This window comes from Pleurodeles waltl, chromosome 4_1 (assembly GCF_031143425.1).
Source record: "Pleurodeles waltl isolate 20211129_DDA chromosome 4_1, aPleWal1.hap1.20221129, whole genome shotgun sequence".
Classification (NCBI taxonomy): domain Eukaryota; kingdom Metazoa; phylum Chordata; class Amphibia; order Caudata; family Salamandridae; genus Pleurodeles; species Pleurodeles waltl.
In genome coordinates, this window is record NC_090442.1 from 1009986857 (window position 1) to 1010012656 (window position 25800).

General features: G+C 42.2%; 1 protein-coding gene across 1 annotated transcript in view; it reads right to left on the minus strand.

Annotated features, from left to right (window-relative positions):
• Nucleotides 1–25800, minus strand: part of LOC138288340 (hyaluronidase-5-like) — a 130889-nt gene that overhangs the window by 45462 nt on the left and 59627 nt on the right. Inside the window, exon 3 of the mRNA XM_069229872.1 lies at nucleotides 7400–7489. Within this exon, the coding sequence (XP_069085973.1) occupies nucleotides 7400–7489 (90 nt within the window). The remainder of the gene's footprint in view (nucleotides 1–7399; nucleotides 7490–25800) is intronic.

Consider the following 25800-nt stretch of genomic DNA (forward strand, 5'->3'; position numbering starts at 1 on the left):
CCATTTTACACACATCTTTTCAATCCCATCCATACTTTCACTCCATCTATGCACTCATCCATCCATTCATTTACCCTTCCACTCATCCATCCATCCTTTCATCTATCTATCCATCCATCATCCAGCCTCCCTTTCATTCATACACTCTCCCTTTCACTCTTCCATTCTTACGTCCATCCTTTCACTCATTCATCCATGCATCTATCCATCCATCCACACTTTCTTTCACTCACTCTCCCAAGTTAATTATGAGCCCTTGTCTGCCAGCTACAGACAGAAGAGGCCCATCAAGAACCCAACCCCACCGTAACTGCTAAGCAGGGGAGGGGAGGTTGTTATTGATGTCTCTGATGCAGACAGAAGCTTAACTGTACACTTACCTCATAGTTTACTAGTGCAATAGTTTCCACAGCTGGTTCCTTCCTTCTTTTGGGCCTCTATGGTGGAGATAAGGAGCACTCTCTCCTGCTCTGTATCATAACGTTTTTGTCCAAGTGAAACCAAATGCAGTACTAAACACGTGTTACTACTAGGACAGCAGCCCCACACCCTTCCTACAGCCTGCCCTCTGTGATCACCAACAAATTGTTGCCATCCACTGCCTCCTTGTCCTCATTCGCCTGCCCTACCCCCAGACATTGAAGTAAAAGGAGCCTTGCTAACTCCTCCCATGGCCACTGTGTATGTGCCACAAAAGCAAATGGATCACTTGCTTTCTAATTCAGCACTTCCTCTCCTGTGATATCACTGCTGTAGCTTTTGCCTGCAGGTCAAAGAAAACCTCACCCAGCTGGTGCTTGTGCAGTGAAAAGTTCACTAGAGTTTACCCAGGGGATACAGCTCATTGTCTCAGAGCAGTGACGTATTTTTAAGCTGCTCTGTGTTTATTTCCCCAAGGGAGGCAGGGCAACAACCCTTTCCCCCCATGAACACCAGTCGTCCCTGATGTGCTGTATTTGTCTGATTTGATGTGCTGTTTTAATTCATTTGCATTAGCCTAAGTGATGCATGTTAGCTCTTGTATCCGTGACTGTTCAGAAAATGTTTAGTCATCTTGTTAACACAGACTTTTCTTACAGTTTCGTTCTTGCTAGCTTGGTAATAGATGTCTATTGTTCTACACATAGTGAGCCTGGGAAGTTGTCCTTAAGTACAGTAAATTTAGGACTGTGGACAGGCAACATATACAGTTGTTAGAATCTTGCATGGAAGAATACAGATGGACCCTATTCTCATGAAAGTCTAGAGAATCTTCACTAATGTTGCGGTCTGAATCACATGATATTTTCTTTTGGGTACTACACCTTCAACTTCGTGTGGAATGATGGATGGACAAATCACCTTACCTTACGAGGTCTAATATACTGTTCCCCAGCTAGACTTTGTTCAGAAGCAGAAGATGAGCTATGCTTCTCCAGACCCGATTGCAGCTGTCTACCCATCCTATTCTACTTGCTGAACCCCATGGACTCTGAGGTATAATCCTCTTTGCCCTTGCCCATTTGAAAATCTTTGCTCAGAATAAGAGATTTTCCCCTGACCCCCAAGAAGACTCTTGATCGAGCTTCTGAAATGCTGAATCCCTTCCCTTTTTAATAACTTTTTGTACATTTTGGTTAATGATTTGTTGCCCCAGATTTCCTTTTTTCAAATTCTTTTTGTCATTTTGTCCTTTGTCCACGTGTTCTGCCCAGCCCATGTTAATCCCCGACTGGCTAATCTGTCGGGTTTTCCTTACTAAACTAGCTAAATTTAGATGATTTAACCCCTTCTGTTCCAGGGACGTAACATTTACGTCCACCGGCACAGTGCTCCTGTGCAGAGGACGTAACCATTACATCCTCGGCATGGAGCTCGGAGGGAGCGCCAGCGCTCCCTCCGTGGGCTTCCATCCCACCCCCCCAAGGCCGGGATGGAAGGGGAAGCCCTTCCGCTTCCACCCCCCCAGTGACGTATGATGAGGTCAGTGCGTGAATGGAAGCTCAGCTTCCAGCGCAATCGGAAGAGAAATGCAAAGCATTTCTCTTCCGATCATGTGATGGGCGAAACTGGCATAAGGCGGGCGACCCCTTGGGCAAGGGTTGCTCCCCAGGGGGGCAATTTGTATCAAGGCCTTTTCTGCCCCACGGGGCAGATCAGCCTATTTTTATGAGGCCGATCTGCCCCCGGGGGGAGGGGAGGGGAGGGGGCCCGAAACCTCTAGGCACCAGGGATCATTTTTTGTTTGTTTTGTTTTTCAGAGGTGAGGGGCAAGGGTTGCTCCCCTGGGGGGCAAATTTTGGCCGATTTTTGTTAGGCACTGGGGATTTGTTTTTTGTGCCAATTTCACGCAAGGGGAGCGACCCCTTAGGCAAGGGTCGCTTCCCGGGTGGGGGCAAATTTATGTTAGCCCATTTCTGGCCCACAGGTAGATCGGCCTATTGTTATAACGACGATAAACCACTTAGGCACCAGGGATGTGTGTGTTTTCTTTACGGGGGCAGCTCTTTGGGCCTATTTTTGGAAGGCCCATCTGCCCCCAAGGGGGGGGGGGGCAGAAAGCCCACCAGAGACAAGGGAAGTTTTTTCTTCCTAAATAAGAGGGTGGGGGTATACCCCCACCCCAAATAAATGGGGCCAAAGTTGTTCTGCCCAACAGTGGGCAGATGGAGCAATTACCCCTGATCCACACCCTGGGGGGTTGAAAGTCTACTAGATGCCAGGGAATAAAAAAAAACAATTGTGGGGTGGTGGCTACCAACCAGTATGGGCCTGGTCATGCACCCACCCCAACTGAAGGAGGTTGTAGCCTTTCAGCTCTCCCCCACACACTAAAACATCTTATCCCACGGCAAGCAAAAGGACATTTGATTATTTTTGGTTTTACATTTGGGCCATGAGAGCTTGGCTAACTCTCAAAATCGTCCCACTTGGAATGATGAGGGCTGCACTTTATGGACTTTGGGACGCTGCCATGTAGAAAAATCCACAAGACCTAAACACATCTGAAAACTAAACATCTGGGTAATTCCAGGGTGGTGTGTTTCACATGCACCCCACACCATTTTCTTACCCACAATGCCCTGCAAACCTCCAACTTTGCTGTAAATCACACATTTTTCCCACATTTTTGTGATGGAACTTTCCAGAATCTGCAGGAATCCACAAAATTCCTACCACCCAGCATTGTCTCATCTATACCGATAAAAGTTCTGCTGCACTTGTCAGCCTAAAAATGTTTTTTTCAAACTGCCCTTTTGGACCCGCTTTGGTCCCCCCTCAATTTCAACATGTTTTTGGCTCTTCCCTGTCACAAGCACTTGGCCTACCTACACAAATGAGGTATCATTTTTAACAGGAGACTGAGGGGAACGTTGGGTGATAGGAAATTTCTCCCGGTGATCCCACACAGAAATGTGGAAAAATTATATTTTTTTTGCAAAATTTGAAGTTTGCTGAGGATTCTTGGTAAGAAAACATTGGGGGATCCACGCAAGTCACACCTCCTTGGACACCCTCAGGTGTCTATTTTTCAGAAATGTCTGGGTTTGGTAGGTTTCCCTAGATGGCTGCTGATCCCAGGACCAAAAAACAGGGGCGCCCCCCTGCAAAAACAGGTTGTTTTGTATTTGATCATTTTGATATGTCCAGATAGTGTTTTGGGGCAATTCCTTTCGCAGACAGTAGGCCTACCCACAAAAGTGAGGTACCATTTGAGGACTTGGGGGAATGCTGGGTAGAATGAAATTTGTGGCCCTTCTCAGTTTCCAGAACTTTCTGTCACCGAAATGAGAGGAAAAAGTGTTTTTTGGCCAAATTTTGATGTTTGCAAAGGATTCTGGGTAAAAGAATCTGGTCAGAGCCCCACAAGTCACCCCATATTGGATTCCCCTAGGTGTCTAGTTTTCAAAACTGCGCAGGTTTGCTAGGTTTCCCTACGTGCCAGCTGAGCTAGAGGCTAAAATCCACAGCTAGGCACTTTGCAAAAAACAGCTCTGTTTTCTTTGTGAAAATGTGATGTGTCCACGTTGTGTTTTGGGGCACTTCCTGTCGCGGGCGCTAGGTCTACCCCCACAAGTGAGATACCATTTTTATCGGGAGGCTTGGGGGAATGCTGGGTGGAAGGAAATGTGTGGCTCCTCTCAGATTCCAGAACTTTCTGTCACCAAAATGAGAGGAAAAAGTGTTTTGGCCAAATTTTGAGGGTTGCAAAGGATTCTGGGTAACATAACCTCGTCAGAGCACCACAAGTCACCCCATCTTGGATTCCCCTAGGTGTCTAGTTTTCAAAACTGCGCAGGTTTCCCTAGGTGCCGGCTGAGATAGAGGTCAAAATCTACAGCTAGGGACTTTGAAATCTAACAAGTTTTTTGCAATGTAAAAATGTGATGTGTCCATGCTGTGTTTCCTGTCGCGAGCATTAGGCCTACCCACGCAAGTGCAGTACCATTTTTATCGGGAGACTTGGGGGAACACAGAATAGCAAAACATGTGTTATTGCCCCTTGTCTTTCTCTACATTTTTTCCTTCCAAATGCTGAATTCCGAATATTGTCTACTTTTCAGAAATGTTTAGCTTTCTGGGATCCAGCATTGGTTTCTCACCCATTTCTTTCACTAACTGGAAGGAGGCTGAAAGCACAAAAAATAGTAAAAATGGGGTATGTCCCATTAAAATGTCAAAATTGTGTTGAAAAATTGGGTTTTCTAATTCAAGTCTGCCTGTTTCTGAAAGCTAAGAATATGGTGATTTTACCACCGCAAACCCTTTGTTGATGCCATTTTCAGGGGAAAAAACCCACAAGCCTTCTTCTGCAGCCCTTTTCTCCCATTTAAAAAACAAACAAAAAAAGAAATGTTTGCTGTATTTTGGCTTATTGCTTGGTCTCCTTCAGGGGAACCCACAAAGTCTGGGTACCTCTAGAATCCCTAGGATGCTGGAAAAAAAGGATGCAAATTTGGCATGGGTAGCTTATGTGGAGAAAAAGTTATGAGGGCCTAAGCGCAAACTACCCCAAATAGCCAAAAAAGGCTTGGCACAGGATGGGAAAAGGCCTGGCAGCAAAGGGGTTAAATTGCCTTAATGCTTATTGTAACTGAGCAATGCTTGTTTTCTATACATCAGGTTATTCTTCTTATGTTCTGTATTGTATTTGTTGAATGTTTAGTTCTTTTAATGTTAGTTTGTTTGAACCTGTTTTGTCACGTTGGGCAACCCCTGGTGATTTTGTATCTTTATAACTTTGTCTTGAGAGTTGTCTACATGACTGAGTCTACGCTTGTAATAAAACCCCTTAACTTTATTCCTGACTTGAGTTTTTCTTGTGTAGCCACATTGTTTATACTGTGTAGTTGAATTGGTTTGTATTGAAAATTAATTACTTTTTCTCCACACCCTTATGCTGGGTCTAAAGATTCAATGAACTTCGTCAAGCATTAATTCCTGTGAAGGAGGAAATGCGTTAACAGGAATTTGCTCCTACTTTCTGTGCCCAAAGTCACTCTGGTAGTACACATGTGGCCAGTTTTGTAACAGGAATCATTCAGGTGCACATTTTTACCTGGGGCGATATCAAGGGGGCATACTGTTAAAGGTGCTAGTTCGTGTCTGTAGTAAGAACAGCATATGTTCTTATTGGCCACACAGTTCTGGTGTGCACTGGATGCACTCAATAAAGGGCATATCATTACAGTAATATGAGCCTGATTTTTGACAGGGTCACTGCGGTTTTCCACATGGATATTTCCACCAGCTGAAAGCTGGATGTTTCCTGCTAGCAAACGGGCTGAAAAGTTTGAAATAGTTTAGCAATTGGGTGAAGTTACATCCAATTAACACCATACTTCCCTACATCGAAGGGACTACTCAGTGTCTCACTTATATTCCAAAATCTAGGAAATAGCAATATCTACAGTATCAGTATTTTACAAATCGGAATATTGATACATTATTTCCAGCACAGATACAATGAGAGTTTTATGCATTTCAGAAACAAAAGTTGTCAAAGCCTTTGAAAACATATCTATGATCTCTGGTCATTGGTAGATTTGTAACAAATGAGGTTGTAAAAAAGATTATCAGAAACCTTTGCGCACCAGTTCAAACTTCTCTGTCTAAACACTGCTGAAGGGACTCTACATTGAGCACGTATTTTTACATGTGAACCAGCTGTTATTCCTGGGATCTAGAGCTCTTATGAACACTAACATTTTGTGTAATATAATTCTGTCCTCACTGAATGAAAAGCTTGTGAGTCCCTGTGTATTCCAACATGTGTAAGTACAGTCATGTTGGGTGTATTACTGGCTGCCACTATTGGTCGTAGGACCGCACACTATTACACAGAGTCAAAAGAATTTATGAAAGCAAACAAATGAAGAGTTTAACCCCAAAGAAACTTTTACAACCTGGATGGAAAAGAGAACAGGACTACAAACAATAAGTTCCTTAAGACTGTAAGAAATATTTCCGTGAATAAAATGACTTAACAATGTGATACAAGCAAAGAAGATGGTGCAAGAGATTAGGAACTCAAATCAATATTCCAAATATCAGGAAATAATAATGCACTAAAAAAGGCTGATGTTTGACTAATATTTTTTTTATATCTTGCATGTCTGTGAATCTAAGGAGCAAAACTTGCCAATACTAAGGGAGAAAATTAACAAAAACTCAAGAAGACCCAGATAATTTGATTTTAGTGGTGTGTATGCAGTACAGATAGGGTCACGAGGTAGAGGTCCAATACTCTGCATTTCTTTAATTTTGAATGACACTGTATAAACGGAAGATCATACTAGTTTCGCACTAAAGCCTAATCTTGTTTTTGGCATGAAATATGCTTTCTGTATGCATTATTAGAAAATATTTTTTGTAAAGCAAAAAAGTACAAATGTTTCCACATAAGAGACAACTTTATAGTTTGTGGAATGATAAGTATGGCGAGGGTTTTACAGAGAAAATAGCACATTCCCATGTATGATACCTGTTAACAACAAAGAAGCCTGTAATTGTGATTTACTGATGAAAATTTAGGAAAGAAATTCTTGATTCCGCCCACATTTCGATATAACTTTGTCCCTTCAACGTGCACCTCAACTATTTCAGGGTTGTGTAACTCTATATTGCTTTTCAAAGCATGAAATACTGTGATCAGAAGTATTGCTCAATGGACCCCAAGAGAGTATACCTCTTTGTTGACTTAGAAACAAATAGCCTTTACTTAACCTCGGGGTCTGCATTTTTGACTCTCAGTTTATGAAATACAGAGGTCAACCTAAGAACGTCTGACATCACATTTAACATTTGTCAGCCTTCATCTGTGTGCTAAATAGTACATTCAGAGGCAACAAAAACACTGAATGTTTGGGAAGTTTCTCATCAATTTTCAGAGGAAAAAATAAGATTAGATTTGACCTACCACACTCTTTGTCAAGTTACGGTCTCCCCACATAACAATTCCAGAGACTCCTAATGCAGCACTTTCACCAACAGTATTCACAAGGTCCTCCTAGGAAGGAAATGCACTGACAGTTCAACAAAGTAAAATGGCTATGTATCATTAACGATTTAATCTATTCCGTCATCGCATTGTCATTGTCTGCTAGATGTACTGTTTTCCAATTTAACAGAGAAAGGGCCTGATTTGGATATTGGCGGATGGGATATCCTTCACTGTTGTGATGGAGTAACTCGTCCACCAATCTCTAAATCACATAGGATATAATGGGATTTAAATATTGGCAGACAGCATATCTGTCACCATTGTGACGAAATAACTTGTCCTCCAATATCTAAATCAGGCCCAAAATGATGTCAATTCATCAAATTAGCAGATGTTCTAGTGCATCATAGTTTAATCGACATATTTACTTTATATCAGGATCGTAATTGAGTAGGTTCTGGTTTGAGTAGTCTAGTGAGGGGACCAACACCAGACTGCTCTTTCTGCTGTCCCGTAGGAGGCAAGGAAAAAAAAGTCTCAGTTCAGTGGCACAGCCTTACTCAACATGAACCACAAGCCGAGAGCAGCAGCTCTCGGGACAAGATTCCAGAACAAAAACTTGTTCTCTGGCTTTTCTAGAGCAGGTAACCTCCCTCTTGCAGATGTAACAGAATTGGAGGTCCTAACATAAAACCCAATACAACTTTGTTTCCTTATTTACTGGGAAATGCCCTGAGTGACAGCTGCTGGCATACCAAAGTGACAGACAACTGTTCAGCGCATCCCAGGTTCAACAGCTGAGAATGGAGTGATAAGGAAAAAGGTACAAAGACTACAATAGAAAGAAGATGGTTCAAAGGGGTATTTCTGGAGCGCAAACATAAGAGTTATATATGATGTTATTTGACTCTTTGTAAAGTTGTCTGTGGTGATTTAAAATGCATTACAAGGTGAGAGGACTGAGAGGTCTGCAAGGCAGTCAGTAACTTTCTTACCTTTCTCCTTTCCCTCACAGTGATTTGAAATGAGCACACCATCTACAGAGGTTTCTAGTCTGCTGCAGAAAACAGGAGACTTCATGGTTATCCCATGCTGGACATCAGGTACTTTATTGATTCTTTGTGAAGTTCATAACTTCTCACCACCAGGGTGTAATACATTCAGGTGTATTTAGACAAAGGGACCGAGCTCCTTGCCTTACAGAAGGAGGTACATAAGGCACAAATTAAAGGAATGAGGGAAAAGATGTTGGTTGTGGTCCAGAGCTGGGCTCATTTCTAAGAATTATAGAAGGCCACTCCCTGTGCAATTCAGACACGTTCCCACAACAATGAACCTGTTTTCAAGTCAACTACAGTCTAATTTATGTAAAAAAATAAATACAAATGAAAATATATTTTGAAATGTTAAATTGCATCATTGTTGACATGAATCATTAGATTTAAAGAACAAAAGAACAATATTGTTCAAAGTACTAATGAATACAGTGGTCCCCAAGGTAATATGTGAGCTCATAAGCAGTGCATGATGAGGGCTAAATATTTATATGTATATGTATATGTATATATATATATATATATATATATATATATATATATATATACACTTAAAAACCAAAGATTACAGGGTTGGCATAGTTAGGCTCACATTTTAAATGTACAAAGCCATAGAAATGCATCTGTTAGAGTTATTTTGCGTAAGTATAACTTGTGCCCCTAGGTAACTTTGGGTATCATATTTGCCACTTTCAATTTTATCCTAGCAGTAGCTGGCACCCAGTAAAGTCTATGAATTGTGGGGGTAGCCCAGCTGGGACAACTATAACCCACACAGGAGTATATTCCTTCATCTTCTTTCCACAAGGACTGTACTCTGTACAGGAGTATCATAGTAGAGTCTAGATTTACATATTGTTGCAAGGATGGGACCAGGTTTAGTGAAAACCTTGAGGCATTAATTACTATTCTTTCATGTAGCTCAACAGCTGCACTTGCTGTGCTGCTTTGTCAAGAGGGAAAAGACATAGCAGAGCCATATCCAATAAGATTGGTCTGCTGCTGGTGCCATCCCCTCTACTATGCACAAACCGGCTGCTGTGCACAAGGCACAGCTTTGCACAATGGTGCAGAGACCAGAGTGACTTGCTAGCATACAATTTGTACTAGAGGCTTACTCTTTCAGTACAAGCTCCTGTGCCTAGACAAACTCAGAAGTATCTCATGCATTGCCTGTGTAGTGTGCACTTCAGCACACAAATAATGTGTTTTTTTGAGAAATAAACATTTGCCCTTGTTAACATCTTCTTCAAGAACGTGTTAGGTTTTGATGCAAAGCCCAGTCTGGGTATCTTAGTAAGCTGGGCTTTGTGTTGAAACCTCTGTGAATTTTAGTTGCTCCACCCCAATAACACTCCTTTGGTTTGGCATAGAGTGACCCAAAGCAGTGCAAAGATGTTCTTGCTCTGAGAAGAGGGCATATTTTCCAGCGCAAAATATGTTTTGTACTCGATAGTAAATACCCTTGTGATACTTTGCGTCGCTCTGTGCCAGAGTTAAGCCTTAATAAATCCGGGCCATGAACTCTTGCTAGCGCAGGTGTTTTAAGAATTTTTTTTCATGGGTTTCATGTATTATGAGTGATGGATTTGTGTAGAAAATAAAATAACATAGAAAAATAATGCACACATTTGAAAATGTGATCACGATGAGTGGCTGCCAATGTTTATGAAGTGTACTTATAATAAGAAATGTTGAGTATATGTTTGATTAATGTAGTAATATGTCATATTAAGGGTTATGCATTATGTATTAGCTTTATTAATTGTGGGTCTTAACTTAGCGAAGGTCTTGGCCTAGTTGCCCGGCCTCATGTCAAGTTGTATTTCTTAGCGTTTAATAAATGGCTGTCCTAGAGTGTTAAACTGTGCTTTTCCATTGTATTTTGTAAATGTGCATGGAGCTAAAAGCTTTTTCACATAAGAACTGATTGCTAGAAGATGCTGTTCCTTCTAAATGTAACATTATGTGTGTAATGTGTGTAAGACTGACTTTCTCAGGAGGAGAACAATGGAGATACTGACTGGAGTAGAATCTGCAACAATATTGTTACCGGACGAGCTGTATGATGAGGAAATTACAGGAGAAACCAATCAGCGAAATGTGAATGGAATAATGGTAGAATTCATAGATTTGAAGTTTTAGTTTTATTGGACAAAGTGTGAACATGCAATCCCTTGATCAATAGGGACTTGGGAATTGTCGTTTTAGGAAATTTAACTTAACAGGACTGCACTAAGGGCAGACAGCTCATTTTTGCCCATTTTCCGTCTTGACAAGAGACGAGCTTATCTTTAATGCTTTAAAGACTTTGCGTTTTTGAACTTTGATGCTGAATCCTGATGCCTTGCTGATCGACTGATGTCCTGATGACGAAGACTGTGTTAGCTTGCCAATCCAAATTGAGGAGAGGTATCATTGTACCCATGTGTATGTTAGGCATATTTGCTTTTTCTTTCTAGGTACCACCCGCACTGTTTTGATCGAGCCACAGTTAGATGTTTTCCAAATTTGTGTTCACTAAATAGTTTTGAATGAAGCCCAACATGCTGATGCTAATCTGATGCTAGATAAGGATTTCTCACTAATGAAAAGTCTGCCAATAGGAAATAACGTTAGATGAATTCCTTTGTTGAATCTAAATGTATGTGATATTGTTTGTGCAAGTGTCTTTGTTATTAATTTGCACTGTAACCTTAGAATGTGTCATAGTTCAAGCTTTGATTAAATTAAGTTTCTTCAGTCGCTTAGGACAGCCAGTGTTGTTTCTGTATGTGTATCATTTGATTTTGATATTATCTTACGTGACTTTAGCATTTTTACTATAGGGAAATAAATATTCTAACTTTTACTAAAGGTGTGGTTATTCATGACTGAAAGGTCATAGTGTGTGCAATCAATGACATTAGTAATAAATGGAGTCAGTAATTATCTTTGATTATTGGTTGATTATGGATTTTTGATCTGTATGTACTGAAGCTATGGTGGGATCAACTTAATTGCGAGTCCAGAGGTTCATCGACCTATTCGCGTCCCCTTGTAAGTTTACTTATTAAGGTCAGACGTGCTAACAGACGTGGTAGCAGAGGTGATGGTTTGTCTCCTTAAGAGCTCACCATAGATGTCCGGGACAGAGTAACGAGTACTGACAGACAATAGCAGAGATATTACTGATATTTGGATGTTATTTTTCAATTATGTTAATTGGAGAAAAAAAGTCCAGAAATGACTTTCCCAGAATCTCGGATCTTGCTACTGGTTGTTTCAGGATGTTCTCAGCATTCTAGTGACAGTGTGAATCAAGTAGATTGTGCTTGCACAGCCTATGCAAATCGCAGGTGAATTATGAGGGTTGTGAGGGTTTAGAGAGTTTGCGTACTCCAAATTAGGTTGTAGAAGGAATGGGCATACTCCGCAGTGTGAGAGTAGAGACGTCATTGAACTTCACATGTGTGTGGTGCTTTGTGCTAAAAAAAAAATGTCCACGCGGTTGTTGATGTATATGACCCTGCGTGGTCTAACACTCCAGAGTTTATTGAAAAGTGTATGAGACACTTGGGTTTTATGTTGTGATGTTGTCTGGTTTAATAGGTCGATCGGGAATGGTCGACACATCAGGATGTGATTCAAAGTGAGTGAAATAATTTTTCTGGCGTATCCTATGTGCACCCGGGCAGACTCACTGGTCAGTTGAGAGTAAAATTTGTGGGTTGAATTTTGCTTGCGAGTCAGGGAAACTGAGAATGAAGGAGTAGCTGTTAGAGCGAGAGCTGTCAGTGAAAAATCCACAAAGTTTCTGAAGTGATTGTGTTACCTTTCTTGTAGTAAACCAGCAGATTTAGTTTCGATTAGTGCTCACAATTCTTGCATTACTTTTGAGTGAACTGAAGTTTGGGAGGACAAACCGTAAGACTTTTTCAGCCGCAGTATGTGCGAGAGTGACGTCATTGGAGCCACGCTGCGATAGGTCGGTTAGTGAGAAGGGTTGCGCATGGATTGGCAGCCGTCCGTGAAAGGCAATTGGTTGAGAAAGTAGGTGAAAGGAATTCTGGGATTAAAAGTCACTTCCTGAATTGATTTTGAATAACAAAAGGTTGAAAAGATAAAATTTTCAGTGCTTTAAGGGGAGATGTGTATAATACAATGAGTATAGGAAAGCCTACACCGCCAGAAGGTATACCGGATTACATTGCAATGGAAGAGAAGGGTGTCAGCCCATGTCTTTGGCTAAAGCAATGGTGCAAAGTGACAGAGAAAGATGGGAACTTAGCATTTCCTACAAATGGGACGTTCAATTTGAGGGTTCTAGAGCATTTAAGGATGGTGCTATATGAATCGAAGCCCCTTCCGAGACCCACACAGTTTGAGGCATTAGCGATTTGGGAGCTAGTAGCCAGACAGCAATAGCAACAGAAATTCGATAGGAGGATGAGAAAAGCAGAAAAGACTTTAGCAGACGCTAGGTAGGACAGTGATCAGAGAGTGTGGAGGATGGAGACTTTGCACGGAATTAAGTTGTTTCTGGCAATTACGCAGGACAATGAGAAGGAAGGAAGGCAAGCTACTCGAAAGACTAACAGAAGTCCGTCCGAAAGTAGGGAGGTTAGAAAGTCTTCAACAATGGAGGAAGAATCAGATGATGATGAGTTTATTTTGGTGTTATTGAGAAATCGCCCACCACCATATGCAGTACATGCAAGAGGTCTGAGTACCATTGCTGATCTGAAAGCCCTGACACAGGCTAATGGGGTAGTGAGTCCTATACAGGTGAAAGCTAGCCTGACACAAAATACGATGCAGAGTGGTCTTAATGCACCTACTACTCCTGTAGTATAAAATCACGTGCAACCGCCACAGGTTCAAAGAATTTACCCTGATGTGCCCATTATGGAAACAACAGGTTTACCTGAGACGGATGTTGGTTCAGACAGAACCAACTCTACTTTTACTGCCCCAGATACAGCTACCAGTCACGCAGAGATTCACTCCAGTAACAGGGACACCGTCAGATATGTCTTCAGTGATGAATCAGAACATGGGAGTTACTCTCCCACAGAGCTTAAGTGCTAGACCAACCCCAGATGCAATATTGCTACCTATTACTGTTGGTCTAGCCGTACCCTTATTTGCACAGAAGAAACCTACTGTAGGTGAACGGGGTGCCATGTCCCAGAATGTAATGAGGGGAGGACATAATGAAAATGCTCAAGTAGTCTCTCCTGTGGGACAGACTTTTGACAGATCAAGACCACTGTTAGACCTTAGTCCATTTGTAGCACTTCCAGATACTATGGGAGGGTCAAACGTTAGCCATAGTTTGAAATTGTTGACACCGCAGACCCCAAATGCAGTTGCACAGCAGGTGCCACCAGTCCAGGCCAGTAGCATTTCGTTGTAAGGTTTGACAGCTCAGCAGTTGACTGAATGGTTAGATAAGCTGAATACCCCGCAGAGTGCTCCTAAGGGAGAGGAGTGCTTCAACTATGCTAGACTAAGCATGGGAGCGGGTGAACTAATTGAGGGAACTTTAGGTGTGAACAGGTTAGAATCCTACACACAAGCAGAGTTGAGGTATTTGTGCCTGAAGATTACAAGGGAGGTGAGCAATGTGCATCAGAAACTAGAAGACCTGGCAGAGAAGTATGGCATAGAAATAGAGAAGATGTAGCATTTGAAAAGGAGTTACAGATTAGATTTTGAGACTAAAGATTTTGAACACATGAGATCTGCCGGAAGTAAGGCACACCTTAGGGAACTGCTTCAAAGTGCCCAGACTTGGGGTGCATTAGACAAATGGGAAGGCAGATGGGTGAAGAAAAGAGACAAAAGAAAAAGGGATTCTGTGGAGCTGACTGCAAATGTGCAGCAAGGCCAACATCCAATGAAAGTGTTACCAATGAGAGAGATTCCAGGAGGGAATTTTATTCATGTCCCTTGGAGCAGAAGTGACATTCCATCATTTACATATCATTATCCGAAATTGAGGGAGAAGCCAGTAGAGTAGTATCAGCAGACAGACAGGTTTGTAAAACTTGCAGAATACCTGTGCGAGGACTTGAACACAAGTGATAGTGGTTCCAGCTGATACGTGGATAGAGTGTAAGAGGAGTGTAGATTGGCCAACAAGTGAACCAGAGAGAAACAAGAATACAAGTGCACCATCTCGCCAGGTAATGAAATATTACTATAAGGTGACTTGGTTTTTGAAAACAAGAATTTTGCCCATGAACATTGATTGGCAGAGGAGAGATAGGACAGCTCAGTAAGAAAAGGAGTCGATACCTGTGTATTGTGAGATATTGTTGCAGGCGTTCGAGCATTACAGTGGTACAGACACTATTGAGGTGAAAGACATGATTCATTTTGTGTTCAGATTTGTGGAAAGATTGAGACCTGAAATTAGCCAGATGATTAAGAGTCATTTGATTTTCTGGCAAGCAAAACCGATTGATGAGGTGCTGCAATATGCAAAGTACTGTAGTGATGAGATGGAGTTGAAGCAGCGAAAGCGATGGTGATGCAGATTAAAGCTGCTCAAACAGGCAAGCAAGGGAGTTTTCCCACAACAGTTACCACAGCAGAGCATGAAAACATGGTGTTTCAGCCCTAGATGAGAGGTAGAGGTCGTGGAGGAAATATGAATCGTGGTCCAGATTTCTGTACTGTAGGAGTGCAGGGAATTAAGAAATTATTACCATTTAACATTTGCGGAGGCGTTAGACATTGGAAACAAGAGTGTCCCATGATGGTGCAGAAAAATGTTGTTTGTCAAAGTAATGACATCAATTAGTTCCAGAACATGAGAGGACCGAGAGTGAGAGGTCCTAATCTAAAATTTCAAAATAATGTGAATCAAGTGCAGAATTTTCAACCCATGCAGCAGGTGCAAATGCCATGTGTACAAATGAAACAGTTGCTGCCAGTGCAGCAGCTGGTTCCCATGGTACCTAGACAGCAAATTCAAATACCTCAAGCACCAATGGAGCAGCAACAGATGATGCTTTCTCAACAGGTCACAGGTCAGAGGTTTAACCAAAGTAATAACACAGTGCACCAATTTAAGTTACACAGTGAGAATGAAATAAACAATTATTGGATGAGCGACAGTTCAGATGAGGAGCCATGTGTGCTTGCAACCTCCTTAGAAGTAGATCAGAGATGTCCCTATGTGAATGAAACTTTCAGGAAGTGCACAAATTTGTAGTTTGCGATTCAAGTCCAGTTTCCCTACTGGGATGAGACTTGCTATGTAAGACCAAATGCTCGATTACATGTTCAAATGATGGAATTGAGATTCAGACGAATAGCGATGATGAAGATAACCAAGCCACAGAGATAAAGTGTGAAACTACAAATGAGGTATAGCCTCTGATTGAATTTTTCCCGATGTTCACAGTGAAGGAGCTTCTTCCTGATTTGCAGGGAACGGTTAAGGAGAAAGTGTGGGATTTGAAAGGAAAATAAATTAGTTTGATAAAGGGAGTTGAGCCAGTTAAAGTTGCTGTAAAACCGAATGCAGTTTTTCCTCAAATTCCCCACTATCACATGCCACAAGATGTTCTTAAGAAGGTCGCCCAAATAGTTACAGACTTTGTAAAGCATGGGGTTTTGAAGGAAGTACTGAACATCCCATGTAATTCACTGATAAGGGGTTTGCAAAAGGCCTGTGGGGAAGTTTGAATTGTCCAGGATTTGAGAACAAAAAATTAAATTGTGGTTGAATGTTGTCTTGTGGTGACAAATCCAGCTGTGATAATGTTCCAGATTCCATGTCATGCTGAGTGATTCACTGTCATTGATTTGTCACAAGCTTTCTTTTCTGTGCCTCTTGATGAGGACAGCCAATTTATCTTTTGTTTCAAATTTTGGGATCGAGTTTATCGTTGATGCAGGACTCCTCAATGGTTTTCAGTCAACTTCCATCTTCAATCAGATTTTGAAAAAGAATTTGGAGTATTTGTAATGCCTTTTCAATCGACCTTGGTACAGTACATTGATGGCTTGCTTATTGCGTCTAAAACAAGGGATGTGTGCAGGTATGACAAAGACTGCCCTTTTGAACCATTTCGGAAAGAATGGCCATAAAGTGTCTCTGCTTAAATTACAATACTGTCAAAAAGTAGTGAAATACTAGGGTCACCAGATTGGGAAAAGATCAAGAAAGATATCCAGAGAAAGGATTACAAACATATTGCAGATAAATCCCCCAACCACACAGAGAGATGTCAGAATGTTTTTAGGGATGGTAGGCTACTGTCGCCAACGGATTCAAAAATTTTCAGTCATTTCGAGACCATTGCAGAAGCTGACTCATAAGGAAGTCACTGATCCCATAGTGTTAGACCAGGTTGGAATGAAAGCTTTCACTGAATTGAGAGAGAGTCTGTGCAAGGCTCTAGCTTTAGGTTTGCCTGACTACATGAAACCTTTCACATTGTTTTGTCATGAGGGTGATGCATGTTCTTTGTCTGTCTTGACGCAGGTCCATGGAGATGTAAACCGCCCAGTAGCATATTTTTCACCCAATTTGCACCCAGCTGCAGCAGCCTTACTAGGTTGTTTACACGCAGTTGCAGCGGTTGGTCAAAGCCTTACACAGGGTAAGGGCATTGTGATAGGATATCCCCTGACTATAATGGTCCCACACTCTAATGAGATTCTACTTACAAGGAAGAAAACCCAATATTTGACTGGTGCGAGATTCACCAGATATGAAACAAGTTTTCTAGGGTCACCAAATGTCATTGAAAAGATGTAAAGTGCTGAACCTGGCAACCTTACTTCCAAATGAAAATGATGAAATTGAAAAGATAGAAGACGTTGAGCATGATTGTCTTGAAGTAACTGACTTGTGCACAAAACCGAGACCTGACATTAGAGGTACCAGATTGGAAGAAAATGACCAAATTAACTTTTTTGATGGTTCTTGTCTGAGAGACAATACAGGGACACTGAGAGCAGGATATGCTGTGTGCACAATTAATGGTATTGTGAAAGCCTCCTGGTTTCAAGAAGTGTATTCAGCCCAAGTAGCGGAACTGGTAGCCCTTAATAGAGCTTGCAATGTTTCTTCTCAGCTGAAAGTTACAGTATATACGGACAGCCAGTATGGATTTGGAATAGTCCATGATTTTGACCAGTTGTTGTCACAGAGGGTTTCATGACCTCTTCTGGTTCACATGTGAGAAATGGTGAAAGGATTAAAGAACTGTTCCATGCTATCCAAATGCCTGAAAAGATTGTTGTGGTGAAATGCAGTGCACATCTGAAGTCGCTTGACTTCATATCATTGGGAAATGGATATGCGGATCAAGTCGCAAGGTTTTGCGCATTGAACTATATATCGTTCAAAGATAAGTGGGAACTGTTACCTGAAGAAGATGAAACATACCCACATTTTGCACTGAAAGTAATTGACACCTTGGGGGAATTGAAAATGTTGCAGAATAATATTGACAGGGAGGAAAAATTTTCATGGAGTAAAATGAAGGGTGTGCAAAGACAAGATGAATTGTGGGGTTCAGAAGAGGGTCAATTAATTTTGCCAAATAGTCTGTTGTCTCAAATGGCTAGGTTTTATCATGGTCAAGCACGTGTTGGGAGGGATGCCGTAATTCGGTTGTTCAAACATGATTGGTTCAACCCAAAGTTTAGAAAGGTTGCTGAAGCAGTTTGCCATTGTTGTGTCATTTGGCAACAATTGAACGCAGGGAAAGGGACAGTGGTTATTTGAGCCACACTGGAAGAGCAGGAGGTCCATTCAGCAGAATGCAGATGGATTTCATTGAGATGCCTGTGTGTGGAGGTTTGAGAAATGTGTTGGTGATTGTTTGCATTTTTAGTCATTGGATTGAAGCTTACTGTACACGAAGAAATTACAGCTTCATGGTAGCGATATTACTGCTTAGGGAACTGATATCCCGTTTCGGGTTTCCGATCTCTTTAGAATCAGATAGGTGAAGTCACTTCAACAATGAAGTAATTAAATTACTGTGTGCAGCATTGAACAGTGAGCAGAAGTTGCATTGTAGTTACCGTCCTGAAGCATCAGGACTAGTGGAGCAGATGAATGGTAGCTTGAAGTAAAGAATTGCAAAGATGTGTGGGCCCACAAATTTGCAATTGCCTGACGCATTGCTTTTAGTTTTGATGTCAGTGAGAAACACACACAACAGGAAGACAGGTTTGTCGCTGCATGAGATCCTTCAGGGCAGAGCCATGAGGTTCCCAGCAGTGCCTGAAAATGCACTTGTGATCATTACAAATGATATGGTGTTGGACTACTGCAAAGGTCTGGCTGATGTGGTTCTCTCTTTCTCTCAGCAGGTGGAGGCTACCACACTGCACCGATCCATGACCCAGGGCACAACCTGAGAGCCGGAGACTGGGTTGTGGTCCGGAAACACGTGAGAAAAACGTGTTTGGAACCTTATTGGAAAGGACCGTTTTAGGTAGTTATGATAACTATCACAGCTGTGAAGTGCACTGGAATTCCGAATTTGATCCATAACAGTGACACAAAGAAAGTGGCATGTCCACTGGATGAAGAAGAGTTGTTGAGAGTACCAACAACAGCAGAGCAAATCTCAGGGCCGGAATGAGAACAAAGAGGAACTGAGACCAGATCTGAGCCAGTTGAGGACAGTTCTGTCACTCCTGTGAGAGACAAAGGAAAAGGCCTTCAGGAGGGTGATGGAGAGCCTATCTCAGTTGAGGCAGCAGGAGAGCCTAGTCAGAAGAAGGCTTTCCCAGAAGCAGATGATTTTGAGAGACAAACAGAGCAATTGCCAGACCCCGAGTGGAAAGGAGTTGAGGTGGATCAAAGTCACTGTGATCTAACTCCTCCTGAACCAGTTGCAGGTCCGTCAAGAGAAAACACCATAGAGCAAGGAGAAGTTTCAAGTTCAGCTCCGAAAACAACATTGACTAAGGGTTCACTAAGAAGAGATAAGTGGCCGGAGTCACAAGCAAAAGGAAAGGAAGTGGTTGTTGGCACAACAATGGAGGAAGAAGTAGATACAACAAGGAGAGAAGATCTAAGTGAAGGAGAATTGAATGGTGATCGAAAGTTGGAAAGAAAGAGTCGAAGTTACGCAGTCCTGAAATGGTGCATGCAACTACAAGTGAATGGCAGCAGGAATTTTTGTCTTTGTTTTGATAGAGACATTTTGGGTCAGTATGTTGAAACTTGAAGAAAGCTGATGAACTGAACTGCTGAAACAATCTGAGAGAAAACATTTGAGAAAGGGACTGTTGAAAGTAACCAGAAAAGACTTTGATAACCTCATTTGACTTTTGAAACCTGATTTTGACAAGCTGCTTACATATCTTGACAAGGGATCCTGGAAGTGAGACTGAAAGCTGCAAATCACTGCTGAAAGAAGAGTTGTTGGTTTTTGATTTTTGCTGCAGTTTTTCAAAATGTTTCTTCTGCTTTCTGATTCTTTACAGATCATGAGTAACATTAGCCAGCAGGGTAAAAATACTAAGCGCTGTAAATGTATGAGTGTTGGTTTGGCGATCATGTGTGGGATATTGTTTGTCATATTGATTGTGGGTATGTCTGTTCTTGATAAGGGTGAAGCCAACCATACGTTTGCTTCTATCGCTTGTTGAGTGAGTATATTGAGACAATGGATGTGAGGAATTGTTATGTGTGTATGTAGATTCCTTCATCAGTTGAGGAAGGAGTTATGTACCATAGTTTGCCACTAACATATGGAATAAGTTGTAGTCTGCTACTAACAAGGTTCTATAACCAGGAGTACATTCAAAATTTCTACTCCAATTTACGATGTGGTATTTTCATTTGTCCCAATAATTAAGTATTTAAGTAGAGTAGCTAAGGCACATCTTATGCTCACAGGAATAATCTAACGTGCTTGCTTACACCTATAGAGAAAAGCTTCGTAGATCACACAGATGACAGGAGAAAGGCATTGAAGGAGAAGTTAGAAAAAGGCTTGGAGAAAAGGACACACAGGAATGATTATGCTGATAGTGCAATGAAAACACAAGGGAAACTATCTCTAGATGCGCAACACGTAGGGAAACTTTGTATAAATAGGCCTAAGTCACGCACTGACACTTTATTTGTGGTAATGAGTGAATGTAGACATGTGTTTTTGTTTCAGAGTAAGTGGACATTTATGTTGAATGGACAGGCCCTGGCAATTCCTGGGATTTATTACACCTGTGGTTTTAATGCTTATTACCATCTTCCAAGAGGATGGAATGGAACATGTTACTCAGAGATAGTTTTCCCAAAGTTTTATCAAATAAATTGTAGGGAAATGGCTCCCTGTTGCAGTTATCCCCCAATTTTGTGACTGATATTGATGCTGACTTGACTGAGAAGTGTGCTGGGATCCTGCTAACCAGGCCCCAGCACCAGTGTTCTTTCACTAAAAATGTACCATTGTTTCCACAATTGGCACAACCCTGGAACACAGATACGTCCCTTGTAAAAGGTACCAGTGGTTCCAAGGGCCCTGTTACAAGGGAATGTCCCTAAGGGCTGCAGCATGTGTTGTGCCCCCCTAAGGGACCCCTCTCCTAACACATGCACATTGCCATTGCAGATTGTGTGTGTTAGTGGGGAGAAAAAGGCAAAGTTGACATGGCTTCCCCCTCAGGATGCCATGCACACAAAATACTGACTGTGGCATAAGTAAGTCACCCCTCTAGCAGGCCTTAAAGCCCTAAGGCAGGGTGCACTATACCACAGGTGAGGGCATAGCTGCATGAGCAATATGCCCCTACAGTGTCAAAGTCCATTCTTAGACATTGTAAGTGCAGTGTGGCCATATTAAGTATATGGTATGGGAGTTTGTCAAAACAAACTCCCCAGTTCCATAATGGCTACACTGAATACTGGAAAGTTTGGTATCAAACTTCTCAAAATAATAAACCTGCACTGATGCCAGTGCTGGATGTATTACAAAATGCACACAGAGGGCATCTTAGAGATGCCCCCTGTATTTTACCCAATCCTTCAGTGCAGGACTGACTGGTCTGTGCCAGCCTGCCATTGAGACGAGTTTCTGACCCCCCCCCCCCGGTGTGAGAGCTTTTGTGCTCTCTGAGGACAGAAACAAAGCCGTTACTGGGTGGAGGTGCTTCACACCTACCCCCTGCAGGAACTTTAACACCTAGCAGTGAGCCTCAAAGGTACAGGCTTCGTGTTACAATGCCTCAGGGCACTCCAGCTAGTGCAGGAACTGTAACACCTAGCAGTGAGCCTCAAAGGCTCAGGCTTCGTGTTACAATGCCTCAGGGCACTCCAGCTAGTGGAGATGCCCACCCCGAGGACACAGCCACCACTTTTGGCAGCATGTCCAGAGGAGATAATGAGAAAAACAAGGAGTCCCCCACCAGTCAGGACAGCCCGTAAGGTGTCCTGAGCTGAGGTGACCCCTGCCTAAAGAAATCCTCGATCTTGGTTTTGGAGGATTCCCCCAACAGGAATAGGGATGTGCCCCCCTCCCCGCAGGGAGGAGGCACAAAGAGGGTGTAGCCACCCTCCAGGACAGTAGCCATTGACTACTGCCCCCGAGACCTAAACACATCCCTAAATTGAGTATTTAGGGGTGACCCTGAACCCAGGAAATCAGATTCCCACAAACTGAAGAAAGAAGGACTGCTGACCTGAAAGCCCCACAGAAATGATGGAGACAACAACTGACTTGCCCCCAGCCCTACTGACCTGTCCCAGACTCAAAGAACCTGCACAGCGACGCATACAGTGGGACCAGCGACCTCTGAGTACTCAGAGGACTGACTTGCACCAAAAGGACCAAGAACCTCCCGTGAACAGTGGCACTGTCCAGAAACAACAGCAAACAAAGCAACTTTAGCGAGACTCTAACTTCCCGCAAGAAGCGTGAGTCTTCCACCTCTGCACCCAACGTCCCCGGCTCGAGTTCAGGACAACCAACACCGCAGAGAGGACTCCCAGGCGACTCCAACGATGTGGTCACACTGAGTTGACCTCTCAGCACCCCCACAGCGACGCCTGCAGAGAGGATCCAGAGGCTTCCCCCTGACCGCGACTGCCTGGTAACAAAGGAAACCTGGTGCTGTGGCTTTGGGGTTGCCTTGAACCCCCGAATGGTGGGCTGCCTATGCCCAGGAGACTGACTGTGTAAGTGCTTTACTTACCTGAGAAACTAACCAAAACTTACCTCCCCCAGGAACTATTGATTTTTACAGCGTCCACTTTTAAAATATCTATTTGCCATTTTTACCAAAACTGTATGTACTACTGTTTTAAATCATAGTTCTATACTTACCTGTGTGAAGTACCTTGCATTTTATGTACTTACCTCACATTTGAATCTTGTGGTTCTAAAAATAAATTAAGAAAATACATTTTTCTATATAAAAACCTATTGGCCTTGAGTTAAGTCTGAGTGTGTGTTCCTCATTTATTGTCTGTGTGTGTACAACAAATGCTTAACACTACCCTCTGATAAGCCTACTGCTCGACCACACTACCACAAAATAGAGCATTAGAATTATCTAATTTTGCCACTATCAACCTCTAAGAGGAACCCTTGGACTCTGTGCACACTGTCTCTCACTTTGAGATAGTATATATAGAGCCAACTTCCTACATGAATGATTTGAAGAAGTTTCCGAAAGTGACTGAATTACATCACATGAGACAAAGGAGGGAGTCTACTTCTGGTATAGTGGGAGATATATTTTGAGCAATGAGTCCTTCAGTGGGAGTTGTTCTGAACTCGATAAAGATTCGAAAGCTGTCTACTATTACGGATAACATGCTGACAAATTTTTCAGGGGCCATACTCCTGATAGATACTTAACTAGCTGCTGAAAGAGCTATGACTCTTCAGAATCGTCTTGCTTTAGACATTCTCTTAGCGAAGGATGGCAGAGTTTGTAGAATGATTCATTCTAGGCATTGTTGCTCATATATTCCTAATGCCAGTAAAGAAATACGAGACTTAATTACTAATCCGACTAATAAAAGTGCTGATTTGAAAGAATTGAAAGAACCAGGTGTTTGGGAGAAGTTTGGCAAAGGTTTTGCTTCAGTGGGAAATTGGCTCAGCAACATTTGGAATGAGTATTGATTGAAAATTTTGCAGGAGATAATAATTATTGTGGTTTGCCTAATTGTAATATTGGGACTATGTAGATTGTGCAAAAAGATTACATTGAAGAAGTCATAGAATGATCAGAGGAGGGAAGAAAAGAAAAGGGAAAAATTGTTTAGGGAAAAATTCAAAAAGGGAACAAAAGAATGAAGGGACTGAGTTGACAGAATTTTAGCTGATGAAAAAATCTGTGGATGATAGTATGAGGACACATTTAGTCATCAGAGGAGGGATTGCTTTGTAGGTGTTTTAATACCATTTTTAATGGGTTTCATGTATTATGAGTCATGTATTTGTGTAGAAAATATAATAACGTAGAAATATAGGGGCATATTTATACTCCGTTTGCGCCAAATTTGCGTCGTTTTTTTCGACGCAAAACTAACTCCATATTTATACTTTGGCGTTAGACGCGTCTAGCGCCAAAGTCCATGGAATTAGCGTCATTTTTTTGCGTGAACACCTTCCTTGCGTTAATGATATGCAAGGTAGGCGTTCCCGTCTTAAAAAATGACTGCAATGCTATTGCGTCGTATTTATACTCCCGGGCAAAAATGACGCCCGGGAGTGGGCGGGTCTAAAAAACCGGCATTTGCGCCGGATTTTAGCGCCTGGGTCAGGGCAGGCGTTAAGGGACCTGTGGGCTCAGAATGAGCCCAGAGGTGCCCTCCCCTGCCCCCAGGGACACCCCCTGCCACCCTTGCCCACCCCAGGAGGACACCCAAGGCTGGAGGGACCCACCCCAGGGACATTAAGGTAAGTCCAGGTAAGTATTTTTTTATTATTTTTTTTGTGGCATAGGGGGGCCTGATTTGTGCCCCCCTACATGCCACTATGCCCAATGACCATGCCCAGGGGACAGAAGTCCCCTGGGCATGGCCATTGGGCAAGGGGGCATGACTCCTGTCTTTGCTAAGACAGGAGTCATTTCTATGGGGGATGGGCGTCGTAAAAAAATGGCGCAAATCGGGTTAAGATGATTTTTTTGCCTCAGCCTGACTTGCCCCATTTGTGGACGCCCAAACGCCATTTTTCCCTACGCCGGCGCTGCCTGGTGTACGTGGTTTTTTTTCACGCACACCAGGCAGCGCCGGTCGGCTAACGCCGGCTAACGCCATTCAATAAATACGGCGCCCGCATGGCGCTTCAGAATGGCGTTAGCCGGCGCTAATTTTTTTGGCGCAAAACTGCGTTAGCGCAGTTTTGCGTCAAAAAGTATAAATATGGGCCATAATGCACACATTTGAAAATGTGATCACGATGAGTGGCTGCCAATATTCACAAAGTGTTCTTATCAATAGTAATAATAAGAAATGTTGAGTAATATGTTTGATTAATGTAGTAATATGTCATTATGTATTAGCTTTATTAATTGTAGGCCTTAACTTAGCGAAGGTCTTGGCCTAGTTGCTCAGCCTCATGTCAAGCTGTATGTCTTAGCATTTAATAAATGGCTGTCCTAGAGAGTTAAATTGTGATTTTCCATTGTATTGTATTTTTTTAAAGTGCACGGAGCTAAAAGCTTTTTCGCATGTGAACCGATTTCTAGAAGATGCTGTTCTTGCTAAATGTAACATTATGTGTGTAATGTGTGTAAGACGGACTTTCTCAGGAGGAGAACAATGGAGATACTGTATGGAGTAGAAGATGCAACAATATTGTTACCTGACGAGCTGGATGATGAGGACATTGCAGGAGAAAACAATCAGCAACATATTAACGGAATAATGGTAGAATTCATAGATTTTAGGTTTTAGTTTTCTTGGACAAAGTGTGAACATGCGATCCCTTGACCAATAGGAACTTGGAAATTAGTTTTAGGAAATTTAACTTAACAGGACTGCACCGAGGGAAGACAGCTCATTTTTGCCCATTTTCCATCTTGACAAGGGACGTGCCTATCTTTAATGCTGAAAGACGTTGCGTTTCTGAACTTTGATGCTAAATCCTGATGCCTTGCCGATTGACTGATGTCCCGATGATGAAGACTATCTTAGCTTGCCAATCCAAAATGAGGAGAGGTATTATTGTACCGATGTGTATGTTATGCATATTTGCTTTTTCTTTCTAGGTACCAACCGCACTGTTTTGATAGAGCCATAGTTAGATGTTTTCCAAATTTGTGTTCACTAAATTGTTTGGCATGAAGCCCAACATGCTGATGCTAATCTGATGCTAGATAAGGATTTCTCACTAATGA